The following is a 27,662-nucleotide window of genomic DNA, read 5'->3' on the forward strand; positions in this document are numbered from 1 at the left end:
CAAATTTAATAGAAAGCTAGACGGATGCATTAAAATTCCTCAAGAGTCAGACAGGAATCGTGATGTTTTCAAGACAATGACTTCAAAATTGTAAGAGGAGAGCCCAGGTAACCATGATGTACCTACACAAAAAGGAGGAAGTTACCATGATATTAAAACTGTGCCAAAATCACGCACCTGAGAAGTCTCAAGAACAAGTCGACGGGATCATCATAATAAAGATAGATACAGCACACCATACACAGATGTCATAGTCAATTAAAAAGAATCCGAAAATGTAATCTAACTTTTTAACATTAACTTTGATAAACAAATACGAAAAAATAAAGTAAGTAGATGTTTTTCCTCCAAAACAGATTAGTTTTTATTGCCTTTGCTCGAGACTGAGACATGTTATTCGATATGCGTATCTCTCGATGACTTTGAAATACTTATTTGGGTAGGTACAGTCAGCGTCAAATATACTCAACATCAAATAAACCGCACCTTCCGCGACGCGAACTTTAACGATTTTCTTCTGACACAATCATGGTGCCCCAACAATATTGGTGTTATTTGAAAGCCCAATAAATATCCTTAAAGAAAAACACATTTAATTTCTTAATAAATGATTAACATATACCATAAATGTGACTTGAAAAAATACCTCACTTTGGGCCCACCTATGGGATCAATTAGACCAATTTTTATGGTTATAAAACCAAATAATGATCACACGTGTCCTCTTTAACAGATGGATAGCGATTAATCCCAACTTAACAGTTTTATGGCCATAAAAGTTGGCTCTAGCGTAACTACCTATTTTTTGAAGAAGTGACTCTGGATCCTTCTAAAGACACATTTTTGGGGTAAAAACCTTTCCTTTAATGAAATGAAGGTTAGAACTAGACTTTTAAATGGTTCCAATATTGGTGGGAAGTGGGGATGCATAGGTTTGAAAATGCTTTTCGCGGGAGGTGCGATTTATTTGATGTCGAGTGTAGTTCGTGACACCCAAAGTGATCAAAAAGTTGATAACACATCATCATCATCATTTCAGCCACAGGACGTCCACTGCTGAACATCCTCCTCCAATGACTTCCACATCGCAGCACGGTTGATAGTGGCCTGCATCCAGCGCCTTCCTGCTACCTTTATCAGGTCGTCGGTCCAGCTTGTGGGTGGACGTCCCACGCTGCGTTTTCCGGTACGCGGCCTCCATTCCAGAAACTTGCTGCCCCATCGGCGACACAACTTTATTCCAATGGTAAAAAAGACGTGTTGCGAACTTTTTGGCTACTTTGGGTGTAACGAACTATTTGACGCTGACTGTACGGACGACAGACAGCACATTAAGCTAAACACAATGGTGACATATCTCGTTGTATTACAGTCTATTTTGCAAGAAAAATATACCTACAAAAGTCGTAACTCAAAAACCATAAAAATCGCGGTGATTCTTTATGGTTTTTGAGTTACAGTCCTGTCGGTACAGGTAGAGCATCACTAGATACTAGTTCTGTCTCTGGGCTTCGGCTTAACAGTATTTTTTGGGACATTCTGTATAGTCTGATCTGCTGTCGACTATACCAATAATCTTAATCTGGTTTGAACTAAAAACTTTAGGTACTTTGTATCAATTATGATGGTTGGTTCAAACAATAATGAAATCATGGCATTTTCCCGAGTAATAATAAGTATAGATAGGAAACTAGGAGACAAATTTAATTAATTAAAATCACGCTTTAACATTTGTATGCCGACAAGGCTGATCACGGCTTGAACACATATTTTGTTTGTACATCATACTCCTTACCTGTGTTTCACAAATAAATTATTTGAATTTGAATTTGAATTTGAACAAAACCAGGGTACTACAAAAACCTTTTAAACTACGTCCGGATGACCGCACATCAAGTTCAATCAACACTGGTTGTATTAGTGATGTATGTTCTGTTCGGATACAGGTAGATTCTAAGGAAATCAGAGTTTATCTCAGCACTCTCCTACATCCTTCATTATTATGCAAAGTCATGGCTAAGCATCTATTACTAGCGTCTGTATTCCCAAACTCTCTTAACCCTTAATGATTTAGAGGCACAAGTGAATCTTCTGAGAAAATTCTTTTCGTCATACTTAAATTGAATTTTGCTTTATGATCAACCGAAGATGAGGTGATTAACAAGACCAAGTCCCATATAAAACAATAGTTAACAGTTGTGCATAAGCTTTATTAATTTGTCAATTAATTTCATGTTACCCAGAGTAAGGAACACCAGAATCACAAATATAGTTATTGAAATAGCCAAAGAAGTAGCTAGAAGCGTCGGTCAGGTAAATTTCTTGAGCTGCCGTTGCTGGATCATCCTTCAGGCCTTGGTACACCTGGGCAACGAGTTCATCTGGAATGAAATAAAAAGCATTTAAATATTTTTACTGAACAAAGATAACCAATTAGAAATTAAAACAACTGCATGTATTTTTTGTACCAAGAACCAAATTCACTAAAGGGTTCACTAGAAGTTCCTTTATAATTTTTCTGTATTTAATTCGAATGCGATTCATTTCAAGAAAAGCTTATTTGTTAATAAATGTACCAGAAAAAAGATAAGCTGAATTTATCTGAACTTAGACTAATCATCATCATCATCATCGGGTAATTTAGTCTCCAATGCAAGAGCTCTTTAATTTGCTAGAGGCAAATGGATTTTTTCTCTTTTTCTTCCCATGCTAGCTATCACATTTATTGTTCATTAGTCGCCATTTACTGCATCTGTGGGCTGAGTGTAAGTTTACATCGGACGTCTTCACTAATGAGCTCGTTAAAAAAAATTATGAAAATTTTAGTTCTTGAACGTTTCCACTAGGGGCGCTGTACAATCCGTCATACATAAAATGTCATTTTTTTACGCGCTCATTAGTGAGAACGTTTGGTGTAAACTCACACTCAGCCCACTGCTCTGGCTAAAACTTGAACATTACTTTGTCAAGTCTCCTCATAAGATTATTCTGAAGAATCTCTTTAACGCTAACGAATATTGAAATAAAAAATGTAAATTTACCTGAACTGCTCGAGAAGTTAGGTCCCAAATCGAAGATAGGATTGGGATTGGAGATATATGCTGATACTGAAGCAGCCTTCATATTGATGCGGTTCCGGGCGTTAGGGATGATGGCAGTAATCGACACGGCTGTTGAAGGATAACCAGAAATATTAGCTAAGAATGAAAAAATGTGGCATTTTAACATAGTAAGTTGAATGTGGGGCGTCTTGCAAGAAAAATGTAGTTTTATGTCCTGTCTTGTTTTTTGTCATGTTATAAAACTAGTAATCAGTCAAAACTACTTTTTACTGCAAAAATCAGTCAAAAGTGGTTTTACCCGATTTTAACTAAGAGCAATAGCTCTTATAATGAGTTTTGACTGTAACATAAGTTTAGGTACTATCTTATGGGAATTGGACTGATGATGTGGTGTGGACCAATGTCACGAGCATACAGTAGATGGTAATACATTTGTATACTCTTTATAAACTAAGAATCAAATAAAATCAAAGTGAGCTTATATAAACCAAAAAGTAGATTAATATTACGAGTGTATAATATAAAACCAATTTCTGTCGTAACTATGATACATGAATTGTTACCATCTAAGGACAATATTAAAATACTCACCGTAATAAGTTACATTGGTATAGTCTTTAACTTTCAAGGGTTCTTGGCCCCGCCTGTTGATGGCGCATTCACTGTTCTCAGCATAGATGTTGATGCTCTCAAATGCAATGGTGATCACTATTTTCTTTGTTCTTCTGTTGATACTGAAATTAATGATAAATCAATAAAGTAGCAGTAGCTTTCAGTAATATTTTGGATTGTAGAGCTGATGGCCGCTGGGGCAGAAAAGTTCTCGAGTGGCGATCACGAGCCGGAAGACGTAGTGTGGGATGGCCTCCCACTAGGTGGACCGACAATCTGGTGAAAGTCGTGGGAGGTGCCTGGATGCGAGCAGCGCAGGACCAGTCTTTGTAGAAAACCTTGAGAAGACCTTTATCCAGCAGTGGACGTCTTTCGGATGAAATACCAATGTAATTGGTGATAGAAACTCTGAACATTTCAAACTAGAATTTGAGAGTAAACCAAATGAATTATAATATTATGTAAGCCAACATGATAAATACTTCATGTTGGCTAGGTTAGGTCAGTATATTAAGAACACTTGAATTTGAAGTGTGAGTACTCGAAAATACTTACTAGAAGGTTTCAGCACTGATGCCTGAATATTCGATTTCGCCATTATACGTGATGAATGTGAGGTTAACTTTGGGCAAGTAGACAGATTGCTTCTTCCTGATGATGACTTGACCATCCTGATGAGTCACTGGCCTGAATTGACCGCTGTTGATGAAGTAGTTACGAATACAGCTAATTTCAGGAGCGGATCCGCAAGGGTAGTAGAAAATGTCAGTGCCGTTATCGTCGCCTGGATTTTCAATACTGTCACTACCGCTATCGTCTCCACTGCCGCTATCGTCTCCACTGCCGCTATCGTTTCCACTGCCGCTATCGTCTCCACTGCCATTGCTATCAGAACTGTCACTGCTTTCAGAACTGTCGCTGCTGTCGGAACTGTCGCTGCTGTCGGAACTGTCGCTGCTGTCGGAACTGTCACTGCTATCGGAACTGTCACTACTGCTGCTGCTGCTACTACTGTCTACATTTATTGAAAACCAGATCAAAAGGTTAGCTCAAAGTAGATTACACAACGAATTGCAGACGTAAACAAGTAAATTAAAAGCCTACGGCTGAATTGCACCACCTTTGAGCGTAACTTTAACGGTACCCGGTGTTTTTTGTATGGAGTTTGACAGATTTTTGACGTTTGTTAAAGTAAAAGTAATATGATGCAACCCAGCAATTATACAGGGTGGAAACGATAAGTGATCTCATTCGATTATTTCTAAACTATACAAGATATCCAAAAACTAATTACTGATCCTGAAAGTGCTTCACGAGCTCTATCTAATGGTAATAATAATAGGTTACAAAATAAACTGGATCTATCTGAAAATTCAATGTTTCCAGCCTCCATACATTTAGTAAAACCACATTATATTAAAAACTATACAAGTTATCCAAAAACTGGTTACTGATCCTGAAAGTGCTTCTTGAGCTCTATCCAACGGTACCAATAATCTATATATATAAAAGAAAGTCGTGTTAGTTACTCCACTTATAACTCAAGAACGGCTGAACCGATTTAGCTGAAAATTGTCAGGGAGGTAGTTTAGAGCCAGGAGAAGGACATAGGATACTATTTATCCCGTTCGAAATTAAAAAAAAAGTCTGCTTATTTATTGCCATTAAGGCGGAACAACGTTCGCCGGGTCAGCTAGTAAGTTATAAAACAACTGGATCTATCCGAAAATTCAATGTTACCAGCTTCCATACATTTAGTACTACCACAGTCATGGCACTCATGTCTTGATAATATTATAGCAAGTAAAGCCTAAAACCAATGTTTTCCATGAATAATTTTAAATAAGAATGCAAGTTACGAGTTAATTTTAAGTGTTTATTGTTTAAAATAAAAAAATTAACACTTCTAATATTGTGTGGCTGGCATAGTGGCATACATTTAGTATGGAGGATGAAAACATTGAATTTTCGGATGGATCCAGTTAACTCAGTAACCTATTACTGATATCGTTTGAAAGAGCTCGTGAAGCACTTTCAGGATCAGTAATATGTTTTTCGATATCTTGTATCGTTTAGAAATAATCGAGTGAGATCACTTATCGTTTCCACCCTGTATAGATAATAATATAGAGAATATGTATGTCATATTTTACCTGATGACGAGGAACTATCACCGTAGGCACTATACAATAGGCCTGCTACCAGGAGCAATAATAATATTTTGCACTGCATCTTGAAATTTGGTGTCCTCTTCTAAGATGTCCTATTTTCTGATTCAATGTCATTCTTTTGCAGTGGTTTTATACACTAAAGTCACGTTAATTTACTGATAAGTATTGAAATAGAACTGCTCTTGTTTTCATCTTTGAAAGTTAAACTATTGGTATCTAATTGGTAGGTACTGCATATTGATGTATTTAAATCGACATCGAGAACATTATTTTGGTTCTTATTTGCGTCATTGCACGTGGATTACGATCTGAGGTCGAATTCTGTAAAGCAATCGTAATCATTTGACAGTTACATAACGTACGATTATTCTGTCAAACGCTTTGTTTAACTGACTTTATCGTACGTTATGAACTGTCAAATTATTACGATTGCTTTACACAATTCCACCTCAGACTTGATAGGTATTCTGTAATAAATGAAATAATAGATACTTACCTAATAAGACTTTTTTCACAAAAATTACAAAGCTAGGTAGGCCCTAACTTAGTAACTTTCACCAAATGTTCCCACCATTTGAATTTCCAATCTAGCTAGTGTAGGTACTTACGTGAATGTTTTCGAATACCATGTTTAAGCAATTACTAGCTAGCTCTTGCCCGCGGCTCCAAATGAATGTCCCTTTCTATGTATTAAACTTAGATAAAAACTATCCCAATTTTCTCGGCGATCTCCCTATAATCTATCTCTTTATGTTTCATCTAAATTGGTTATGTTTTAGTGATAAAAAGTATCAGAAAGACAGACAGAGCTTTACTTTCTCATTTAATAAGTAGCTTTCCGCCCGCGGCTTCGCCCGTGTGGAATTTTTCGGTTTTTTATATACCCTATGACACTCAGCAATAATATGGATTTCTGTTAGCGAAAGAATTTTTAAAATCGGTTCAGTAGATCCCGAGATTTAACAAATTTACAAACACACAAACTTTACCTCTTTATAATATTAGTATAGACAGATAAGTATGCTTGGATTTTAAACTGACATAGAAATAAAAAATAAAATATATCTTGCACGCCGTTACCTACTTATTTGGTATTAAAATGTTGATTAAAATGCATTACTATGCACTAAAGAGAATAATTAAGGAAAGTTCTAGGACGACGGAAAAACCAAAGATTTAGGTATATTAACATGTTAATGCACATAAGTAAGATTAGGTTTTGCTTTTTTGTGTGTTTCTTTTTAAAAGTATGTTTTGGTTCCATTTCTAGCTTATCCACTGCTGATTGTAGCTCTACTAAAAAAAATTGGTAGGTCTCTCTCTTACCTCAGATCGTTTAGATAAGATTCTCATACGTTGAGTAGAGATTTAAAGAAGTCAAAAGAAGAGCTTTACTGACAAAACCATTGTTTTTTCAGTAATAAAACTGTTTGTCTGTTTGTCATCTTACAACTTACATTAGGTACAACTAGCTTTCCGCCCGCGGTTTCTGTCTGTGAATTTTGTCTGTGATAGAAAAACATCATCGCGCACGTCCCTGTATAAAAAACCGAGATAAAACTATCCTTTGTCCTTTCCTGGAACTCAAACTATCTCTATGCCAAATTTCATCAAAATCGGTTCAGTGGTTTAGGCGTGAAAGCGATACAGACGGACAGACAGAGTTACTTTTGCATTTGTAATATTAAGTATAAATTATCTACCTGACTTCACGCACATTAACCAAATAAAAGAGATTTTTTTATTAGAACGTTGGAATTTCCAAGATCATTTAACAACCAGCTTTGTACTGCGTAAAAAAAGTGAAGATACGAGTATAATTTGAAAAAAAAGATGATATAGGTTTTTAGAAGTATTTTATTTTACTAATAAGTAGGTACATAGTACATTTTGAAAAATTATACTAATTCTCCAGAGTATTCAAACCCAAAGTCACAAATGTAATGCTGAAGGAACACGTAGTAGAACATTGGGCCTTTGGTCAAAAGCAACTCCTGTACTGCAGTGGGTATGTTATTGACTAAAGCTTCGAACATTGCGGCAATGGCTGGGTCTGAAAAGAAAATAAAATAAATTAGCCAATATTGTAGTTAAAAAAAGGAATATTCCCGTCTCTGGCAGCCCTCGCTGCAACTCCTGTGTAGCCAGGATCTACAGCTTGACCGCCAATAAAAACCCAACCAGTGAAGGCCAAGTTTGTCCCGGAGGAAAGATAATCACCGCAACATAGCGGTATTTTCTGGTTAACAGTTTAATGATTTAAGCATGAAAAAAGATAGAGTTATATTTGACTCATGTTAGTGTTAATCTGGAATATGGATAGGACTTATTCCATAAATATCGAACCACAGCAAAGTTGATTACTTAAAATTTTTAGAACTCCAACTAAAAGTTATGAATATCATCATCACCATCATTTCAGCCACAGTACGTGCACTGTTGAACATAGACCTCCCCAATGATTTTCACATCACCCGGTTCGTAGATGTATGGTAAATTAATTAACTTGAAAAAATTGCCTAAAGGTTCAGTCAAACCAACGCGATCAATGCATTTAAGTCTGATCGCCATCGCTGCACGCCAGATGATCGCATGTGATCGCGTTGGTTTGGCTGAACCTTAAATGCATTGATCGCCATCGCTGCACGCCGGCTGATCGCATGTGATCGCGTTGGTTTAGCTGAACCTTAAGGTTAGTTATTACCTCTTATCAGGTTTAGTTTGAGATGCTACTATTAATGCTAAAAAAATATCAACTATAATGGTACGAGTAATGTACCTGAGCTCTCTTGAATGTTAGATCCGACGGCAAAAGATGGGTAAGGGTTGATGTTGTAGGATGTCACGGACGAACCCCTAAGCCCCAAAAGCCCCTTAGAAGGAATCACTCCAGTAAGTTCTACGACTGTGGAAAAAAGACACAACCATAATTAAATATCAAGAAAAAAAGTGTTTATTTTAATGTACAGTTTTAGTCTAGCGGTCTCTGCACTAAGCGTACGTGCTAGTATCGCAGTGGCCAGAATACAGACAATTTCCATTAAAATATTATGACATCGGACATAGATTATGTGTAAAAATAACCATCGACACAATACATGCCTTTGAAAAGAATCGAAAACTTTAGCTTAGACAGATAGAACACACTTTATAGTACACCAATAAAGGCAAGAAAAGATAAAGAAAGAATATACAAAAGATTTTCGGTATAAGCGATCTCTTGTAGACAACCTAGAGGATAGTTTAGTTCATAATTTCTGTCAATCATGAAAACTCCCCGGGTGAGTTGAACACATTAAAACACTTACAAAAATATTCAAAGAAAATAATACAAAACTGCTATCCCTAACCATTAAGATAAGACAAGTTTTGCATCAAAATCTAGTTGAAGAAAATAAAGGTAATAATATCATCATCATCATTTCAGCCCTAATAGGACGTCCACTGCTGAACAAAGGCCTCGCCCAATGACTTCCACATCGCACGGTTGGTAGCGGCCTACATCCAGCGCCTTCCTGCTACCTTTATCAGGTCGTCGGTCCACCTTGTGGGTGGACGTCCCACGCTGCGTTTTCCGGTACGCGGCCTCCATTCCAGAACCTTGCTTCCCCATCGGCCGTCAGTTTTGCGTACTATATGCCCTGCCCACTGCCACTTCAGCTTGCTAATCCGTCGGGCTATGTCAGTGACTTTAGTTCGTTTACGGATCTTCTCATTTCTGATTCGATCTAGTAAAGAAACACCGAGCATAGCCCTCTCCATAGCACGCTGTGCAACTTTAAGGTAATAATATGCATTTAATATATTATGTAGGTTATTTACTAGAGTTTTTGAGGATTGTGATCTAAAGATCTACTTACCATAGGTTACATTAAGGTAGTCAGAGGCCACTACTGGCTCCCTCCCTCTCTGGCTAACGATGAAGTCCATGACAGGAGTGTACTTGTTGACGCCCTCGAAGTTTACAGACAACACCAAGTTGCTAGTGTCTCTGTCCACACTGAAAAATATAGGAACGATCTTAAGAATATATGAAAAATTTGCGGCCGCCCGCGACTTCGTACGCGTGGATCCCGTTTTACCCCCTTAGGGGTGGAGTTTCGTAAAATCCTTTCTTAGCGGATGCCTACGTCATAACATCTACCTGCATGCCAAATTTCAGCCCGATCCGTTCAGTGGTTTGGGCTGTGCATTGATAGATCACTATGTCAGTCAGTCAGTCACCTTTGAGAGTTATGACAACGTGAAATTGTGAACTCTGTCAGTTTATAATATAACGCGTTAGATTGTAAACTAACAGTGGAGTTAGGTTAGGTTAGATTGTAATTTAACTACGTCAGATTATAATCTGACGGAATTCACAATTTTACGGTGACATATATATTTAGATTAAGTGGCATTATCTTCTAGCATAGCCTGAAATGGAGCTGCAGACGAATGTCCAAGGACAAACTCGAGGCTCCGTTTTCTTGGGCTCTGGTGGACACCGTCGGGTTTTAGTGAGTAGGCCCTTCCTTTCGGCCTTTATTGAGTAGGTCCTGGCGGAGAGAGTCCCACATAAGGGCTTGTGGCCATGGAGACATCCTGTTTTGTACAGAAACAGTTTTTTGCAGGAATCCTTTTAGTAGTTATACGTGTTTTTAAATTAAAGTTTACAAGATCATCCGGTTTGTACACTGCAATTCGAATTTGTGATTCGAATCTCAAACACGCATACCTAGTGTGTTCACACGTGAGTCCAGTTTTGCGGAATCCTGCATCACCCCCATCGGCCAGTGGCATAGCCAAAGCATTTCCCAACGTAAAAAGAGGTCTAGGTATTAAAAAACAAAAGAAAGTCACGACTTACTAGAAAGATGTCACTTCAGATCCATAGTAGGTGATGACGTCAGCTTCAGAAGAAGCAGTTAGGTTGGCGATAGGAGCGTACATCTTGAAATGAGCCTGTCTTGAGATTGCCACTCCATCCTGGTGACCGGTTCTATGGCATCGTCTGGTCTTTGCGAAGTAGTTTCTGATGCAGTTTAAGCTGCTTTGGGATCCGCATGGGTAATAGAAGTTATCTGGAAGATAAGCAGTTTTGTTGTGGTGGCAATTTGATGATACAGGTCGTTAGGCACATACATAGATAAATAAGTAAGTGCTGCTTATTGCTCACCATACAAAAAAAATATAGCTCTATGAAAGACAAAAGTTGGTGATGCTCAATTTACTAAGTTTTATTATGCTTCTATTCATCTTGGACCTTTTTAAATTTGTATTTTATGAACTGTGTTATCTTCACGCACAACCATTATAAAAAAACTTTCAAAACTTTATTAAAATTTTGAGCAAATTCTGAGATAATGTGAAAAATAAAAGGAAGACCAGCAAGGGCACGTTCACACGATCAACGAATCGTGAATAAAACACAATTCCGTATGCAAATCATAACGTATCATCTTTTTTTGACCAATCGTCAATGACGGATCCCGTGTACCCGCGCCTTTAGTATATAAAATATCCTGATATTAACAAAAATAAATTAATTTAAAACTTATATTTTAAAACAAACCAAAATTTACTTACCTTCTCCATTAACAGCGTACACCAAACCAATCAGAAGGATAAGAAAAAATATTTTCGACTCCATTTTAGATTCTTCTACAAAATCCTTGGATCTTATGTATAAGATATCTTTTTCAGTAGTATTTATAGGCCTAAAATTTTAGTTTTTGGTCTGATAAGATAAAATAGTATAATATAGCTTAGCAACCTGTACCTACAGGTTGTTTTTTATAGTTGATGAAACATTATCCTGCTTTCGCCTCCGAGATTTATTTTACCGTGTAGTACCCCTGTACGACAAGCCAAACCGCACACAATATTCAGCGTAGTAGTAGTAAAAAACAAAAGAGCGGGCAACCCCACCCCTACCACGCTGTGGGCTCGGTGTCCGAGCGGTCTCATTCCTTTGTGCGCACGCGCAACGACCGCACGCAGTATAAGAAAAATGCTTAAGTGACGTCACCAGGACGTTTTTACCGACAAAAAACGTAATTATTTTAAGTTGTGCAGTGTAGTGACGAGAATTAGACCCAACACAAGGTTGGTTGTAACAACTATTTTGTGTAAGTGCTCGTGCATTTTTATTATAAGCGTTGTGACACGACGCGTAACTTTGACCCATTTTTAGCTCCAAGTTAACGCGCGATGTTAACCAGTAGCCATTTTTTGCTCCGAGGTAATGCGAGATGTTACCCAGTAGCCATTCTTTTGCTCCGAGGTAATGCGAGATGTTACCCAGTAGCCATTTTTTTTTCTCCGAGGTAATGCGAGATGTTACCCAGTAGCCATTTTCTGCTCTAGCGAGTTAATACGAGATATTAACCAGCAACCACTTTATATTCGGTCATTTTTGCGGGTCATTTTTTAACCAGTAGCGTTAATACAAGATATTAACCAGCAGCCACTTTATGTTCGGTTATTTTTTAACCAGTAGCCGTTTTTTGCTCTAGCGAGTAAAAACGAGATATTAACTACCGAGATAGCCAGGTATTGTAATATTATTCACTTTTACGAGTTAAGTATCTTCTTTTCGGCCATTTTTAAAAGCCGTAAAAACAGAACATAATGAGCTCATACAGAAAAATGTTGCGTTTTTACGAAACTACCCACATTAAGAGCTTGCCTTCTTGGCCTTACACCTTATGAACCATCAACCGTCTTGGAGCATGATGACCCGGCGCCGCGGACGCACTCGCCCCAGTCGAGCCTCCGCCTGCTTTTATAACGACCGATGACCCTGTGGCCATACACATTGTTCAATGCTACAAAGGGTAACTGAATAATTTTGTTGTTTCGTATTTTTATACATTACACCAATCGATATTGGTCTAAATACAAAGGCTAGTAAGAAAGAAATAAGTATCAGATCAAAATTCAAAGTGCATTTATGTAGATTCATTACTTGCTATTATAAGGTCAGAATAAAAGATCCTAAATAAACCTTAGGCCGGTTTGTTGACCGAACCGAGTCGAAGTGGAAATAAATGCCTACTTTATATATGAAGTATGACAATATGTCGTGTTTTCTATGCAACGACTCATATTAACTGACATTGTGATTGTGAGTACTTATCAGTCTCACATTTTTTTTTGTTGGAAACTTACAAAGATCTTTCTACATTTCCGGTCGGTCGACCAATTACATCGACGGTCGACAACTATAACTCATTATAATCCTCTAAAACGGGAAAAGAGGTATTTATTTGATATGACAACTAATCCAGGCTGCTGCACTGAATATATAATTTAAGCTTTAGCCGTTCGCATAACTGTGTGAATCGAGGCTTTATACAGAGGCCGTACCGACAAGCTACGCCCTGCTGTATGGTATGATGGGCTAAGACCTATCACCCGCCCGCGGCGCAACCACGCCGCCTTCCACAAGCGCAGGCGCCTTTATTTACGCCGCAGCGCCGCGCCGCCGCCGCCGCATGCCCAGCGCTGCCAGCGCAACGCGGGAAGCGCCATTAAAGACCGACCAGAACACCAAGGTAACCCGCGTCCCTAGACGACGCGCCATCTATGTACAGGTATGTGCTGGCCGCTTAAAATATTTTTATTTTAAATGCAATGTACATATTATCCGGTTCAGAATTTATTGTACCGAGATACCTATTCGATTCCCGAATCGAACCCAGATGATTTTTTTCATAATCATCATAACCATGCGAGTAAACATAATTAATTATACAAACAAATAATTATACACGTCGGCGCAGAGACGTTGATATTAAGAATATTCTTAATCGCATCCGTCGACACGAGTACATTCTGAGATTACCCACTTGTTAAAAAAAAAAAAAAAAATGTTCCTTGATGGTGGACTTAGATAGCGTTTATATAAGATGCTAAACAAAGTTTATGTGGTTTAAGCACTTCAAAAGGGATGATATTTTAGCCGCAATTAAACTTTTAACAAAAGATTCATTTATGGTTTAAAGAAACTTATTAATATAATATGTTTATTACATAAACACGATAGCCATTGAAAAGCAAATATAAGGTGTTATTTTTTGTACTGATCATACTTTACCAACGCATCTAATAAAATCATACAAATACAACCCAAGTGTTTTTAAAAAAAAATTCAGGCTAGTTTTTGTTTTTACTTTTCCTAACAAAAAAAAGATATTATTTTTACAACCATCCTGTCTTCACTCACTGCCTCTCTCTCTTTCTTTACTCATTTCATTCATACGAGTACGAACAATGGCCGCGCGCATTCATTCAACGTTCACACACATAAAGGTTAGATTACACTAAACCTACGTTACCAAAAATTATCACTCGTGAGTATGTACGATGTTACGTCATGTTAATAGGTACTACGCGCTGGGAGAAACAAAATCTAGCTACATAAGTAGGTAAATAAGTGTATTTTCATTAGTGTAATAGCGGGGGACTTTTCCAACGAACCGAGGCGAATCATCCGCGTTAAACTAGAAATTTAAAATAGGATAGAAATTGGAATTCAATATCTACGGTTTCGTAATGCCTACGCAATTTATTTAGAGACGTAATAAAAAATTGATAGGTACATACCTATTACTACTTCGCTTCGCTTCAGTGGAAATGCACCCTAATATTGAATATGAATAGGTGTTGTAAATAAAACTCACTGATCAATTTTCCTGGTTTTAATTCCTAAATTATGATTTGCCATCACACTTTAGATTCATTGATTTTACTTATTCACACATTTACCTATTTTGAATGTTGTTATTTAAAGTTCCTAGGTTATTATTACACTAATCACAATACATTTTGAACGTCAAGCCTTTGTTGAATGTTCACGTAAACACTGTCTTGCACTGTCTAATCTAGCCACGATCGAATTGAGGTAATGCTTTCGGGCTGCACACTTGCTTGCTGTTCACTAGACACCACGTCGGATGTTGTATTCACAATTCGCGCACTAACTTTTTAACGGAAAAAGTCCCTTTCGCGTAAACAAGAACTCATCTGTCCAAATCACACTGTAGGTATGTACCTAGGTAGACTTCCGCAATAACCATCGATAGAACTAGGTCGCGGTCGTGGCCCTCTGGCAACAACTCCTTGATAAGGCATTCCGTATTTTTACGCAAAAGCCGCCGTCTGCGGCGCTCGCATCTGGGTACCGCCAGCACTGTGCCGGTGATTGAAATTGAAATCCAGAACTTCGTCCTCGAAGCGCACGGAATCTCGTCAAGTCAGGATACGGCTGCGCTCCCTGAAGCGCTGCGCGGCTCCAAACAAGCAAGGTATGAAGGTTTTCGACTCGTCAATGTTTCTCGTCGGCCAGTTAGTGTGCCCGAAACATAATTTCACCTGCGTTTTGTTATTGATCAAGCGCGGCATTGTAATAAATCACACATACACTGCAATACGTTTGGGCGCATTGGACGGACTGGGACGATTATTTATGTTGTTGCGCTCCCGCATGCCGATCGGCGGCTCGGCGCGGGCTGTGGGCGCGGAGCGACTGGCAGCGATATCAATATGGCCGACTCACGCGGCGCGGCACGTGGCAGTGGTCGTTGCCCTCGGCCGGCTACTACGATAGTGCGTACAAACGAATACTCACCGCGCTCAAAGGATGATTTATTTTTTATTTTTTTCGAAACATTCTTTGTCGTTTTACTCGAAAACTAGCCTGAATTTTTTTTTAAAAACACTTGGGTTGTATTTGTATGATTTTATTAGATGCGTTGGTAAAGTATGATCAGTACAAAAAATAACACCTTATATAATTATGGTTTTATTTTAACGGATGTTTGTTTTGTATCTGAACAAACAGGCAACATTTTTGTTTGTCTCTTTGCGGCCTTGCTTTAGCCCTGATATTTTTACAAAGTTTATTTTTTTATTCATGACGTCTCACCAGCTTGTATCTATAAATAATAGATAAAATCTAAGAGCTACCTTAAACTGTATCGGTATCGGTACATAAGATGATGTCATTTTTTTCTTGTATTGGAAAAACATTATTATGTAGGTTTGTACCTACTAATCAATGTATGATTAATGCTAATAATACTATTGATAGTCTTACAAAGTAAGGCTTCATCATCATTATTATTATTTATTTACTAAAAAAAAAAAAAAAAAGGTCAGTTTTAACTCCATGTACTGTTTTACAATTGGTTCGTATAAATTATTTATGTATAACGTTAGAATTCTCATAAGAAGAGATGCGACATCATGAAATACATTGAATCATTTCTTATCTTGCTAAATCTTTTAGACAAGCAAAGTATCTAATTATGCGTTAAAGCGATAATAACTATGTCTTTATAAATATAACACAATAATAATTACATTGTAATCAATGTAATACAAAATTATTGACGCATCAAAAAAGAAATCGGGCCGCTTGTAATAACAACCGGACTAGTGGACTTTGGTCAGTCAAAGAACGAATCAACCACATAAAATAAACTATGTATTATGTAGGTACCTACCAGTACTACCACTACTTGTAACCTTCAATTTAGATAGGACATTTTTTAATAATACCAAAAAATAATGCGATATTATTTTACGAATCGATAACGCTGCCACAAACTCATAATAATGAATGAGTCTTTCTTCCCTTTCTATGAAGTATAAATTGAGAATTAGTATTTTGTTATTTTTTCTTAACATGATTATAAAAATTCAATCATCACAGTCATAATACTGAAGCTGACTGAATCAAGGTGTCTGAATAAAGACACGGAGTAGGAGCTTGGTTTAATATTGTCTCAGAAAATGTTAGACGCTTTGGTTTCAGTACATGACATAAAACTATTTTTTGTTTCTTGAACTTTGTTTGATATTTAGTCATAATTCATATTTTATCGTCTGGCGTAGAGATTTCTACACGATTAACATGAATTAATTCCAATTAATTCGCCTTAGAATGGCGACCATTTTTTTTTAGACGTTAATACGTTTTTTCACTAAAAATAAAAAAAATAAAAAATAAAAATAAAATAGAATGCCGGGGCAACAGGTACATCAGTAGTACCATATTGCCCATTTAAGCTTACCTTTCCTTGGCAGTGAGTTTTGTATTTGGCAGTCGTTGATCAAACAAAACGTACCAGACTCCGCTATACACTCCGCAAATAATAAATAAATTTTAATATCCTTCTTTCGACATTTTACACTACGCTCCTAGTCCCAAACTGAGCAAAGCTATGGGTCCTAGACAACGGATATAAACATACTTAAATACCGTTTTTATATACATAAGTACATATTATACATAGTAACACCTAGACCCATCACAGAAATTAAAATGTATCAATTCAATTTCTGCCCGGCCGGGGATCGAACCCGGGACCTCTCGGCATAGTAGTCCGTTTCGAAACCACTACACCAAATGACTGACAAATAAATATTTTTACAATGCTCAATTACATCATTGTACCTACCTTACTCTATTTTCTTAGCATATTCTAAAGTCGGGTGCATCCTATAATAACATTAAATAACCACCGCTTAGCAATATCGTTAGTGAAATCATATAATTTATTGAAATATATAATTATTTAAATAAATATTATAATTTATTGGTCAGGTTTCAAGAATCAAAAGATTGCTATTAAATAGTGCTATTAAATAGAAACCAAACTTTTTCCTCGCAACAGTGTTACTTGGAATCCAAATTAATACTGTTTTGGAATACTGGTCAAACTGTATCCAAATAAATTAATAAGTTTTAATTAACCACATTATTTATTTATTTAATTAAAATGCAAGTGAGCTTATGTTTTACAACAATCAGAGTGTTAGCCTTGCAGTCACTGTGATCGATTCGGTGTTAACCACTACCGTCGTCAAGCTCAGTTCTGAGATGAAACTGGATAAATATAGGAAAGGAGTGTCGACACGAGGGCGTTCGGCCCACACAGCACGCGACACGCGGCAGTATGGCCTGCGGTTTGCGCCGCTGTCAACGTTGACACAATTAGCCAGTGTGCTGGATAGACAGGATGCTCTGTCAACTGTCTTGGCAACTTTTTACAATCAGTAGTCGTACTTAACAGTTAATAGAAGTACAAATAAATGTATATAATAATACTCTATAATGAACAAAATCTTGTTGAGACCGTGATACTTGTTATTGTTATGAATAAGTGATGCAATACGATTCTAATACAAAAATATTGCTTTATTATGTATTTAGTACATTGACATTTACTCTCTTAACCATTTAACATGGACATTGATCCATGCTCTAAACATCTACACGGTAAAATAAATCTCGGAGGCGAAAGCAGGATAATTAGATGATCAAACGAACTTACCAAGTGAAGTTCGATCTGAATTATCCTGTTTTCGCCGAAGAGATTTAAGGTCCCTCCCAACCCGAAGATTTCTATATCTTCTTCCCTGGAGGTAAACGTCAATGTCATCTCTTCTCTAAATATAATGAGACCGCTCGGACACCGAGCCCACAGCGTGGTAGGGGTGGGGTTGCCCGCTCTTTTGTTTTTTACTACTACTACGCTGAATATTGTGTGCGGTTTGGCTTGTCGTACAGGGGTACTACACGGTAAAATAAATCTCTTCGGCGAAAACAGGATAATTCAGATCGAACTTCACTTGGTAAGTTCGTTTGATCATCTAAGAAAGGATTGATTCTAACGCAATAACGTTTCCAGTGGGACTAAAGTTCAAATATTAAAAAATATTTGCACCAAATGGTTCGTGTAGGGGAGACTGGTTGAAACAATTTTGCTTTTATTGTCTATAATTTTGTTGTTTAATAACCAAGTGACGATTACGATACGTGAAATTGAAATTTTAAGTTTTAGCTATGATGTGGCTGTATCATTATACTTCCCGGGTTACTATTTATAGAAATATACGAAATTTAAAAAAAAAAATTGTTTCAACCGTCCCCATGCCAGGGGCGGTCGAAACAGCGATTGGGATGTGTTGAAATACATACAAATAATACAATAAGTACTAATAAAACGTGTTTTATTTATCATTAACACTACGAATATTAAAATTATGGTACCACATGACGACATTAATCAGTCTAAGTATTTAATATTTCTAAAACATTAATTAGCCTTTTATAAGTAGTAAACATTTAAAAAAATAACAGAAATATGATTAAGTAAATGATATTTCCAAACCTAATAAACATTAATAATAAAATAATATTAACATTCTGAATAAAGTTAACGAAAATCGTTTTTTTTTTCAAACCATACTTTTCCACCGCTTTCCGCAGTGAATCTCCAGCTTTTACCTCCTCTTATGCTTTACTAGGTCAATTTCCTCTCGGGAAATCTTCCTTACCCAAACTCTCGGTATCTACAAAAAATAAACATTAATAAATTTTCTGTTTCAACCGTACCCACAAAAAATGTTTCAACCGTCCCCAACTCCACTTTTGGTAAAATATACTTTACAGTTTCGACACTAATGATAACACATTAAAAATAGTTACTGGCCCTTATTCTACAAGCTTCATTATAATCGCAAACGCACACTCGAGACATTCAAATAAAAAGAACAGGCAGTATAAGCGTTAATGTCTGAAGAAAAATACTTACTTTTGGGTAGTAAAAAACAATATGGCGTTTTGCACACAACGTCAACGCGTCAGGAAGTTTTAGGCACTAAATTCGTGTTCGGACCTGTTGTCCGCTTCTTTTTCCCCTAGGACCCCCAACTCCTCGCGGAACCGTTTACGAGATATTTGCTCTGTTTCAACCGTCCTTTGTTTCAACCGTACCCAGTCTCCCCTAATATTACACTCGGCGCTGGCTAGCCAGTTACTTTGCTTGAACTTGGCTTGACACGCTGCCACGTGTCTAGATATTACAATACATTGTCATCAGTAATCAGCCATTAAAATATGGAGACCAATTTATTTATTATTTTTCATTTATTTACGATAGTTTTTTGAGAATTTTGATTGAGAATTTTGATTTTGCTCCTGTAGTTCAAATTTATTTTTTATTTCTTTTGGAAAACACACAGCTCAGTATTCTAGTAGCAGTATAGTAGTAAAAATGGTTGATCCATTTTTGTTTGATCAACTATAAAAAGAACAACCTGTATCTTTTATGATAATAAATTATGTAGAATTAGATTCAGGTGTAGGTATCTATTTTATTTATTATGCCAGCAACCCGCCCGGACTTCGCATGTAATTAATTACCTACATAGGTATTTTATATAAATAATCAAATACTTAGTCTAAGAAACAGTCTGATATTTTAACCTAAAGTTTCTTTAGTCCGTGAAAAAACTTTAAAAAACTCCGACGTTCGTAGGTACCTAAAAGTTAGTAAGTACGTTTTTCTTTCAATTAAATATGTAGAGATATTTTTTCGATAATTGCCCGATGAATCACTATTTCTAAATTATCAGATAATCTCTTAAGTTATAACAATTGAACTATCGAAAATAGATACGTTTTATACAGGGTGGCCCAGAAAGAAATGCAATTTTGAAAATTCATGGAAACGAAAACTACGGGGCTATGTGTCACACTTCAAATGAGAGCATTTAGGTGGGTAAGAGACTGTTTCCGAAAAAAATAATTTCAGGCAGGAATGACATCTCAGATCTCACTCCAGAAAACTCCTTTTTGTGGTGTTATCTTAAGAATAGAGTATTTATAATCCAACAACCATAAAGCAACTGAAGTAGAACATTCGGCAAAAAATTGAAAATAGGTTCGAGGTAACTCTAACGAATGCTTTTTTAGATTTTGATGTATGTTGATCGAATGTTGTAAGTGTCGAGGAAATCTCCAGGACGATGTAATTTAATAAAGGTAAATTTAAAAATAAATTTCAATTAATTTTCTTTAAATTGTGATAAATAAAGTTCTACAAAACTGCATAGATTTTTTTTGCTTGAATTTTCAAAAGTGCTTTTCTTTCTGGGCCACCCTGTGTACTATTTATGACTATGACTATGATATTATTATTATGTAACGCTACATTATAACCTAGTACCTATTACCTGTCTCTAAAATCACATGTCGAGACACGCTGCGTAGGTGTGTCACTTATAATACCTCTCGTATTTTATTAGTCTCTTTTAAATATTAGATAGGGTTATCTTTTATATGCCTAGTTTAAACAAGATGGAAGTTTGTTTATTCATTTGCATTTCATATTTGAAAGATAAGTATAAGAAATCTTACATAAAATAAGATTTTAAATTTTCGCGTTCCATGTCAACTAAAATAGTAAGGCTGGATTGCACCGTCTTACTTTAACTTTGACAAACGTCAAAAATCTGTCAAACTCCATACAAAAAGCACCGGTTATCGTCAAAGTTACCGTTAAAGTTAGGTGGTGCAACTCAGCCTAAGACACGGGTCTTAACGCGACGTTTATTAATGAGTTACATTATGTTGTTACATTATGAGTTAACAAACGTCGCGTTAAGACCCGTGTCTTACTATTTTAATTACATAAAATGTTAACGAAAAATTGGTAAATAAATAGATAAATATGTATAGTTTTCTATAGGAAAAACTGCTGTCTTAACTTCTGAGAATAGGTAATTAAGTTTGTTATTATATTACCTTTGACATACTGCATTTCAAACTATTTTGATGTAGGTTCTAAAAATACATTATTATGTGAAAACAAAAAATTTGAAGAAAACTACTTTAAGTGGATGAAATATCGTTTTATGTAGCATATCTTTCCTAGTAACTTTAATTTTACATATTATTCCTGAAAGTTGAAACCACGTGAAAAAGCTAGTATCTATGTATTATGTGATAAGACACAATAAAATAATATTTTGTTTGATTATGTAATTTTATCAAACAAAGCTTTATACGAATTCACACTCTAGTCACGGCTTTATCAGTTACTATAGGCATTGTTTATAATCTGATAATCTGATAGTATTATTGTAAGATTATCTACTTAGAATACTAATATTATATCAATAAATTAGTTACTGTGTAGAAATATCTGTCTATCGTTCGAAATTATAATATTTATCTAGGTATATTGCTGTCTTATAGACGGCTAGACTATAGTCCGGTCTGCGAGCACGCAGAATTTTGTCCAATGACCCCAAGCTACCCATCATTGGACAAAATTCTACGTGCTCGCAGACCAGGCTTTAGTCGGCTGATAGTTGGGCCGATTTCCAATGTGCGCACTTCCATATATGTTCATACCGATTAACAGCCCGTCCTAACTATCGGTCAACTAAAAGTCTGCAGTATGGATCTTAGGCTACGTTCCACTAAGCCAAGACGCAGACCACCAAATTTTTTGTTGGCCTATAGTTTAGTCGGGCATTTAATCAGTATGGGCATGTATGGAAGTGCGCACATTACACCGATTTGGTATCGGCCGATTCTTCATACAAATTAGAATCGAGCCCAACTATCGGCCGACCAAAAGTCGGTGGTCTGCACCTAGGCTAAGACACCCCGCAGATTGCAAACTTTTAGTCGGCCGATAGTTGGGTCGGGTTCCAATTTTTAAGAGGAATCGACCGATACCAGCCCGACCCAACTATCAGCCAACTAAAAGTACCTAGTCTGCAGTGGAAAAGAGGAACAATGTGATAGTAATAGACTTTAACCCTTGAAATTACCAATGATCTTGAGTTTTTAAGTTCAGTTTTTAAAAGGATTTCTTAAGTCTTGTTAACCCTTCTTGGTAAACAAAATATTATTATGATTGTTACGAGTGGGTTTACCACAATTTTAATAGCTTTTCTTAAACTTTTCTAATACTCGTAGAAGGTTCTCAGGAAAAGAAAAATGAAGAAAATTAGATAATTTTAGAAAACATAGCTACTCACTCATACAAAGTCGCGGGCACAGGTTAGGCACGTAACTAATAATCTATAATGTATATTTTTTTCTAAGTAGAGTTTTAAAAATTATTTTAACGTCGTCACTGAACGACTTGTTTTTGAAGAACTAGAATTTTAAACTTCAAAAACAGGTCATTTTAAGTGGCGTGTCTAGAGTTAAAGTTTTTACTTAATTTTAATACCTTTCATAGGCCTTTACTCAAACCAATTTCCTTAGAATATGACAATAGTATTTGAGCAGCCCACTATATATTTAGGTTTAGTGTAAACACAGCTGTATCAGAATTATTGTGATTATAATGCTGTCTAAGTTATTACGGCATCGTGCCTTTATGTGCCTTCATAGCAACAAAATAAAAAAAGACTTGTTGATGTCATTTTAATTTTCATAAGAATTTTTTATTGAGTACCTATATGTAAAAAAATACGCCACTTAGGACGAGCTGTTTTTTAAAGATTTATTTCTAGTGAAAAATCTAACAATAAGCGTAACATGAACATGAAGAATTTAAAATGACTTAAAAAAAAAGATGAAATAAAGAAATTTTACCAATGAACATTGAAGAAAAATTCGCCAATTTTTTTAGAACATCCTTAAACGCAATAAAGAATTGAATTTCATACTTACCCGTATTAACTTTAGCTAGGTTTTAGTCATACAAAAAGACAATCTGGTAACACCAAAAATACCCAGGTGCAGAAAACGAGATGTTCATCCCTTTCTTTCTTTATTTTATTGATTTTTATATTCTCAGAGCAATACCTAACTGTATTTAGCAATACAGCACTGCTTCAGTGTGAAAACAGTTTTACCGGGATTATTAGATTGTGTGATCCTAATGTTTGATAATTTTATTAATACTGCTTTGGCAACTTTTGATAGTGATTTCATAGCAACAAACTATAAATTCTTGTTAGTGACATTTTTATTTGTTCTGAGCATAAAATTAATAATAAAAAATTATGTAATGTAGATTACTAAATTGACGTCATATACTAATTACAAAAATAAGTAACTACCAGATTGTGTAAACATTAGGACGAAAATTAAACACACGCCTTTTATAATTGCTATTTATTATGATAATTATACACAAATGAAACACCTGCTAATAAAAATTAAAGAAAAAGATGTAATAAACGTGAAAGGGAATGACTGTCAAAATAATATTTAAAACATCATTCATGAAACGCAACTGAAATGATGATCATAATTGGATTGTAAGCAAAATGACTTAATACTTAATTACTAACTCTTTGCCCATTTATTTCTTAAACTGCTAGAATTTCCAAACACTGGTAAACTTAGAAGAAACACCGAACTACTTCCATAGTACAGTCAGTTGCATAAAAACATTAGATTTTTCTATCTCATTAATCACTCCCACCTCTCGTTCCCATGGCTGCAACGCCTGAGTAGCCAGGATCTACAGCTTGACCGCCAATAAAAACCCGACCAATGAAGGTCAAGTTTGATCAAGGCCAAGAAAGACCGTGCTAGCAAATTTTGAATCTAGTATCGAAATAGACTGTTACAGAACTTTTCACAGCTGACTGTACAATGCAAGTAAAATACGACGAGTAATTAAAATTTATTCCCTTAGATTGTAAATGATATTTCATAGTCTGTATTTCATCCGCCAGAAAAGAAACAAGATGAATTTAGTTTAGAGAATGGTTCAATGGAATTGACACTAGGTATATTCCAAAAATTTAAACCATCTGTCCAGTGTACTCGATGTCGTAGTCGCAAATGTAAGATTGCAGGTAGACGTAGAAGAAGTATGAAGCTTTGGTCAGGAGAAGCTCCTGAACTGCTGTAGGAATGTCTGACACCAACTCCTGGTACATAGCTTGGACCACCTCATCTGAAAAAGTGAAAGTTAGCATATAAAAATTTAAAGAAAGAAGAAAGAGTAACGATAATTTCAATTATCCTATTTCAGTATAACAAAAGAAAATCAAATATGTTTGCTGTGTGTACTTTCTGTACATAAAATTACCCGTTTTTTCAAAATATCATAATAATGATTAGAAAATAAATGCTAAAACATAAATCACAAGGAACACGAACTAACATAACAATCTTTTTTTCAAATTAACTTAATTCGACATACAAAACATCATGACCAATGTTCAATTTGAAAATAACTGATTTATATAAAACACGCGCCGATTTTAGTAAGGCTCAAACGCCAGATTGTGCCAGAAGCCAATTTCTACCTTGCTGCTAATCCACAAACAAAAAATAAAAGCAATGAAAAATTACCTGAACTCTCCGAGATTTTGGGTCCAAGTTCGAACGGTGGGTAGGCGTTGGTGCTGTAGCCGCTGACTTCAGCTGACCTTATTTCTTTGCCACGTCCAGAAATTACAGCAGTTATTTCGGCAGCTGGAAGCACAAAATATAAAACACCTTTAACTACTCCTAAATATACATTTTCTAAAACTCTTTTCTTGAGATGACATGAGGTCCAAAACCATAGCTAAATATTTTTTCTTCATTTTTGGAAATTAAAAGCCAATTTTCGAGTCTTTCAGCGACTTGGCCCACTTTTAGCTTGGTCCACTGGCCACGTCCCTGGATTGAATTTTTAAATATTTTTTCTTCCAGTAACTGGGCCCACTCTAAGATTCTTGCTTTGCTCAATCAGAACAATGATCTAGGATTCTCTTCCCACAACATACTTTTAAAATCGGGGTGAAGTCTGGTTAGGAAATAGGAAATTTGTATCAATTGATTCCTGTGTTGGAGGGTACCCTCATAAAAGTTGTCAGACCAATTAAGCAATGTCAGATACTTATGGCATGATTTAAAGTTTGACAACATAGGCTCAGTTGTACGCACGCAATAGTAAAAGAAGAATGACCAATTTCATACTGATCATCAAAAGGCAATTACATGATGTTGAAGCAATAAAAGTACTAACAGTAAGTGGCGTTGACGTAATCTTCAACCAGCTTCGGCTCTTCGCCCCTCTGGTTAATGGCGAAGGTGCAGCGTTGGGAGTTGAGGTTGATGCCTTCGAAGTCGATTGATATCACCAGGTTGTTACTGTCGTTGTTTATGCTGGAAAAAACACAAATTATGTTTAAAATGTGTTACTAATATTATTTATTATTAATAATGTAATAATTCCATAAAAAACGAAATTAATTCTAGCACATCAGAATAGGTTTTGTAATGCCAGGTAGGAATATTACTTCTTTGCCACGGACTTCCTTCTAAGTTGGCAAATAAACGGTCATCCCAGTTACACCCTCTTTAAGTTTTTCTTAGCGTTGTCTTACTACGTCGATTGTTACTACAGTCATTAATAAAGATGTGTTCGTTATTTCCGACAAGACTGGTAAAAAAAGTTTATTTTTCACTGCAGTTGCAACAGCCATTAAAATGAACAAACCTGGTAAACGGCTGGTGGTTTTATTCAAATTGTGATCTAAATAAGTAGGCAAGAAATGTAAAAACTTACTAAAACTTTTTAATCGTGGAGCCGTAGAAGGTGATGTAATCATCAAGCGAGATGACAGTCACGTTGATTTTTGGAATATAAGACACTTGCACGTCCTTATGGATAGCGTCACCATCCTCATGGCTGCTTGGGCGACAGCGTTCATTGCTCATGAAGTACTGGCGAATACAGTCCAAGTCATCGGTAGAGCATGGTTCGGACAAGTTTTGGCTGCTGTCATTGCTGCTACTGGTGCTGTTGTCGCTACTGTCTGCAAATTAAGAATTACACTTCTACTAAGGTTGTCCTTAGCGGTAGCAGAAGTTGCCAGGTAAACGTATTATGGGCGCTGATCAAGCTATAAACGTGCATACTAATATAAGTCCACTGCTGAGAATTTTGGGCACTCACTGGCCTATAGCATACTGGGTACCAATACTACCAATGAATGGAGACCAAAAAACGTTGTAATTGTTGTAGCCTCATGCTCGATAGACCGATGATGAGATTATTGTGGGTTATTTCAGAAAATAATTACCTTGTGCAGCAGTATACGACGCGCAGACCAGCAAAAGCAGACAGACGAATTTACTTGCCATTTTTAGCTCTTCCAAAACTGTATTGTTCTGTCACATTGTTGTTCATCATTTTATATAGACGTTTTTTCATTGTTATTTAGTTCATTGTCATTCCGTAAGATTAGAATGGGAAGGAGTTACCTACTTTTTGTTATCTTTACATTAGGAATTCAGTTTTTCTTCTCAGCTTGAAAATAATTAACAAGCATTTATTAACATAGGAAAGATATTAAATGATTGATTTGTAATAGAGTTATCATGAATATTCTTTTTTTGACGCAACGCAAATTTAAATATTTAAATTCCCAGTAACAGTCAACCAGACTAAGATAAGGTACAGTCGACAGTGCATCAGACTACACATTTTTGTTGCAAAACAGAACCTATTACAACTTGTATAAGATCTTTGTGTTTACCTTGATGTGCTGTCGACTGTACAAAAGACTGAGCTGAAGTCCAAGGTTTCGTGATACTTAGACTAGGCGCAGACCACTGACTTTTAGTTGGCCGATAGTTGGGCCCGATTTTAATTTGTTTGAAGAATCGGCCGATACCAAATCGATGTAATGTGCGCACTTTCATACATGTCCATAATGATTAACAGCCCGACTCAACTATCGGCCGATAAAAAGTCGGTGGTCTGCGCCTAGGCTTACCGCCATTCGGGCGATGACGGAACGCTGCAGTGGTAAGGATTTGTTACATTGTATACGGTCTGCGGTCAGGTCAAAGTGAAAGCAGCCCGCTTAATGTGCATAATTATTATAATTACTTTGACCTAACTTCATACCGCATCCAGTGTTTTCATCAAAAAATCATTAGGTTGAGTATGTTTTTCAGTGAAATAGAGATGCTTGCGTCATTACAGGAAGTCTGAAAATATAGCTACTACGCTAGATTATTCAGTAACTTCAACATAATTGACAACCAAGGTTACAAACCCGT

General features: G+C 36.3%; 3 protein-coding genes across 4 annotated transcripts in view; 1 reads left to right on the top strand and 2 right to left on the bottom strand.

Moving 5' to 3' along the window:
* The window catches only part of LOC135081108 (carbonic anhydrase-related protein 10-like), a 135,117-nt gene that overhangs the window by 21,984 nt on the left and 85,471 nt on the right, over window positions 1-27,662 (top strand). The gene's annotated exons all lie outside the window — the stretch shown is intronic.
* On the bottom strand, window positions 2,190-5,973 carry LOC135081111 (uncharacterized). Its single transcript, XM_063975854.1, has 5 exons — window positions 5,828-5,973; window positions 4,230-4,689; window positions 3,654-3,796; window positions 3,042-3,170; window positions 2,190-2,381 (listed from the first exon to the last, which is right to left on the bottom strand). The coding sequence occupies exons 1-5, from the start codon at window positions 5,904-5,906 to the stop codon at window positions 2,236-2,238; spliced, it is 957 nt and encodes a 318-aa protein (XP_063831924.1). The 5' UTR covers window positions 5,907-5,973; the 3' UTR covers window positions 2,190-2,235.
* Window positions 7,739-26,791, bottom strand: LOC135080931 (uncharacterized). Its single transcript, XM_063975652.1, has 11 exons — window positions 26,678-26,791; window positions 26,161-26,410; window positions 25,618-25,757; window positions 24,957-25,079; window positions 24,407-24,555; window positions 19,125-19,189; window positions 11,414-11,544; window positions 10,695-10,908; window positions 9,706-9,845; window positions 8,625-8,750; window positions 7,739-7,898 (listed from the first exon to the last, which is right to left on the bottom strand). Exons 1-11 carry the CDS (start codon window positions 26,736-26,738, stop codon window positions 7,744-7,746), a joined length of 1,554 nt encoding a protein of 517 aa, XP_063831722.1. The 5' UTR covers window positions 26,739-26,791; the 3' UTR covers window positions 7,739-7,743.

The sequence above is a fragment of the Ostrinia nubilalis genome, chromosome 19 (genome assembly GCF_963855985.1).
Source record: "Ostrinia nubilalis chromosome 19, ilOstNubi1.1, whole genome shotgun sequence".
Lineage (NCBI taxonomy): Eukaryota > Metazoa > Arthropoda > Insecta > Lepidoptera > Crambidae > Ostrinia > Ostrinia nubilalis.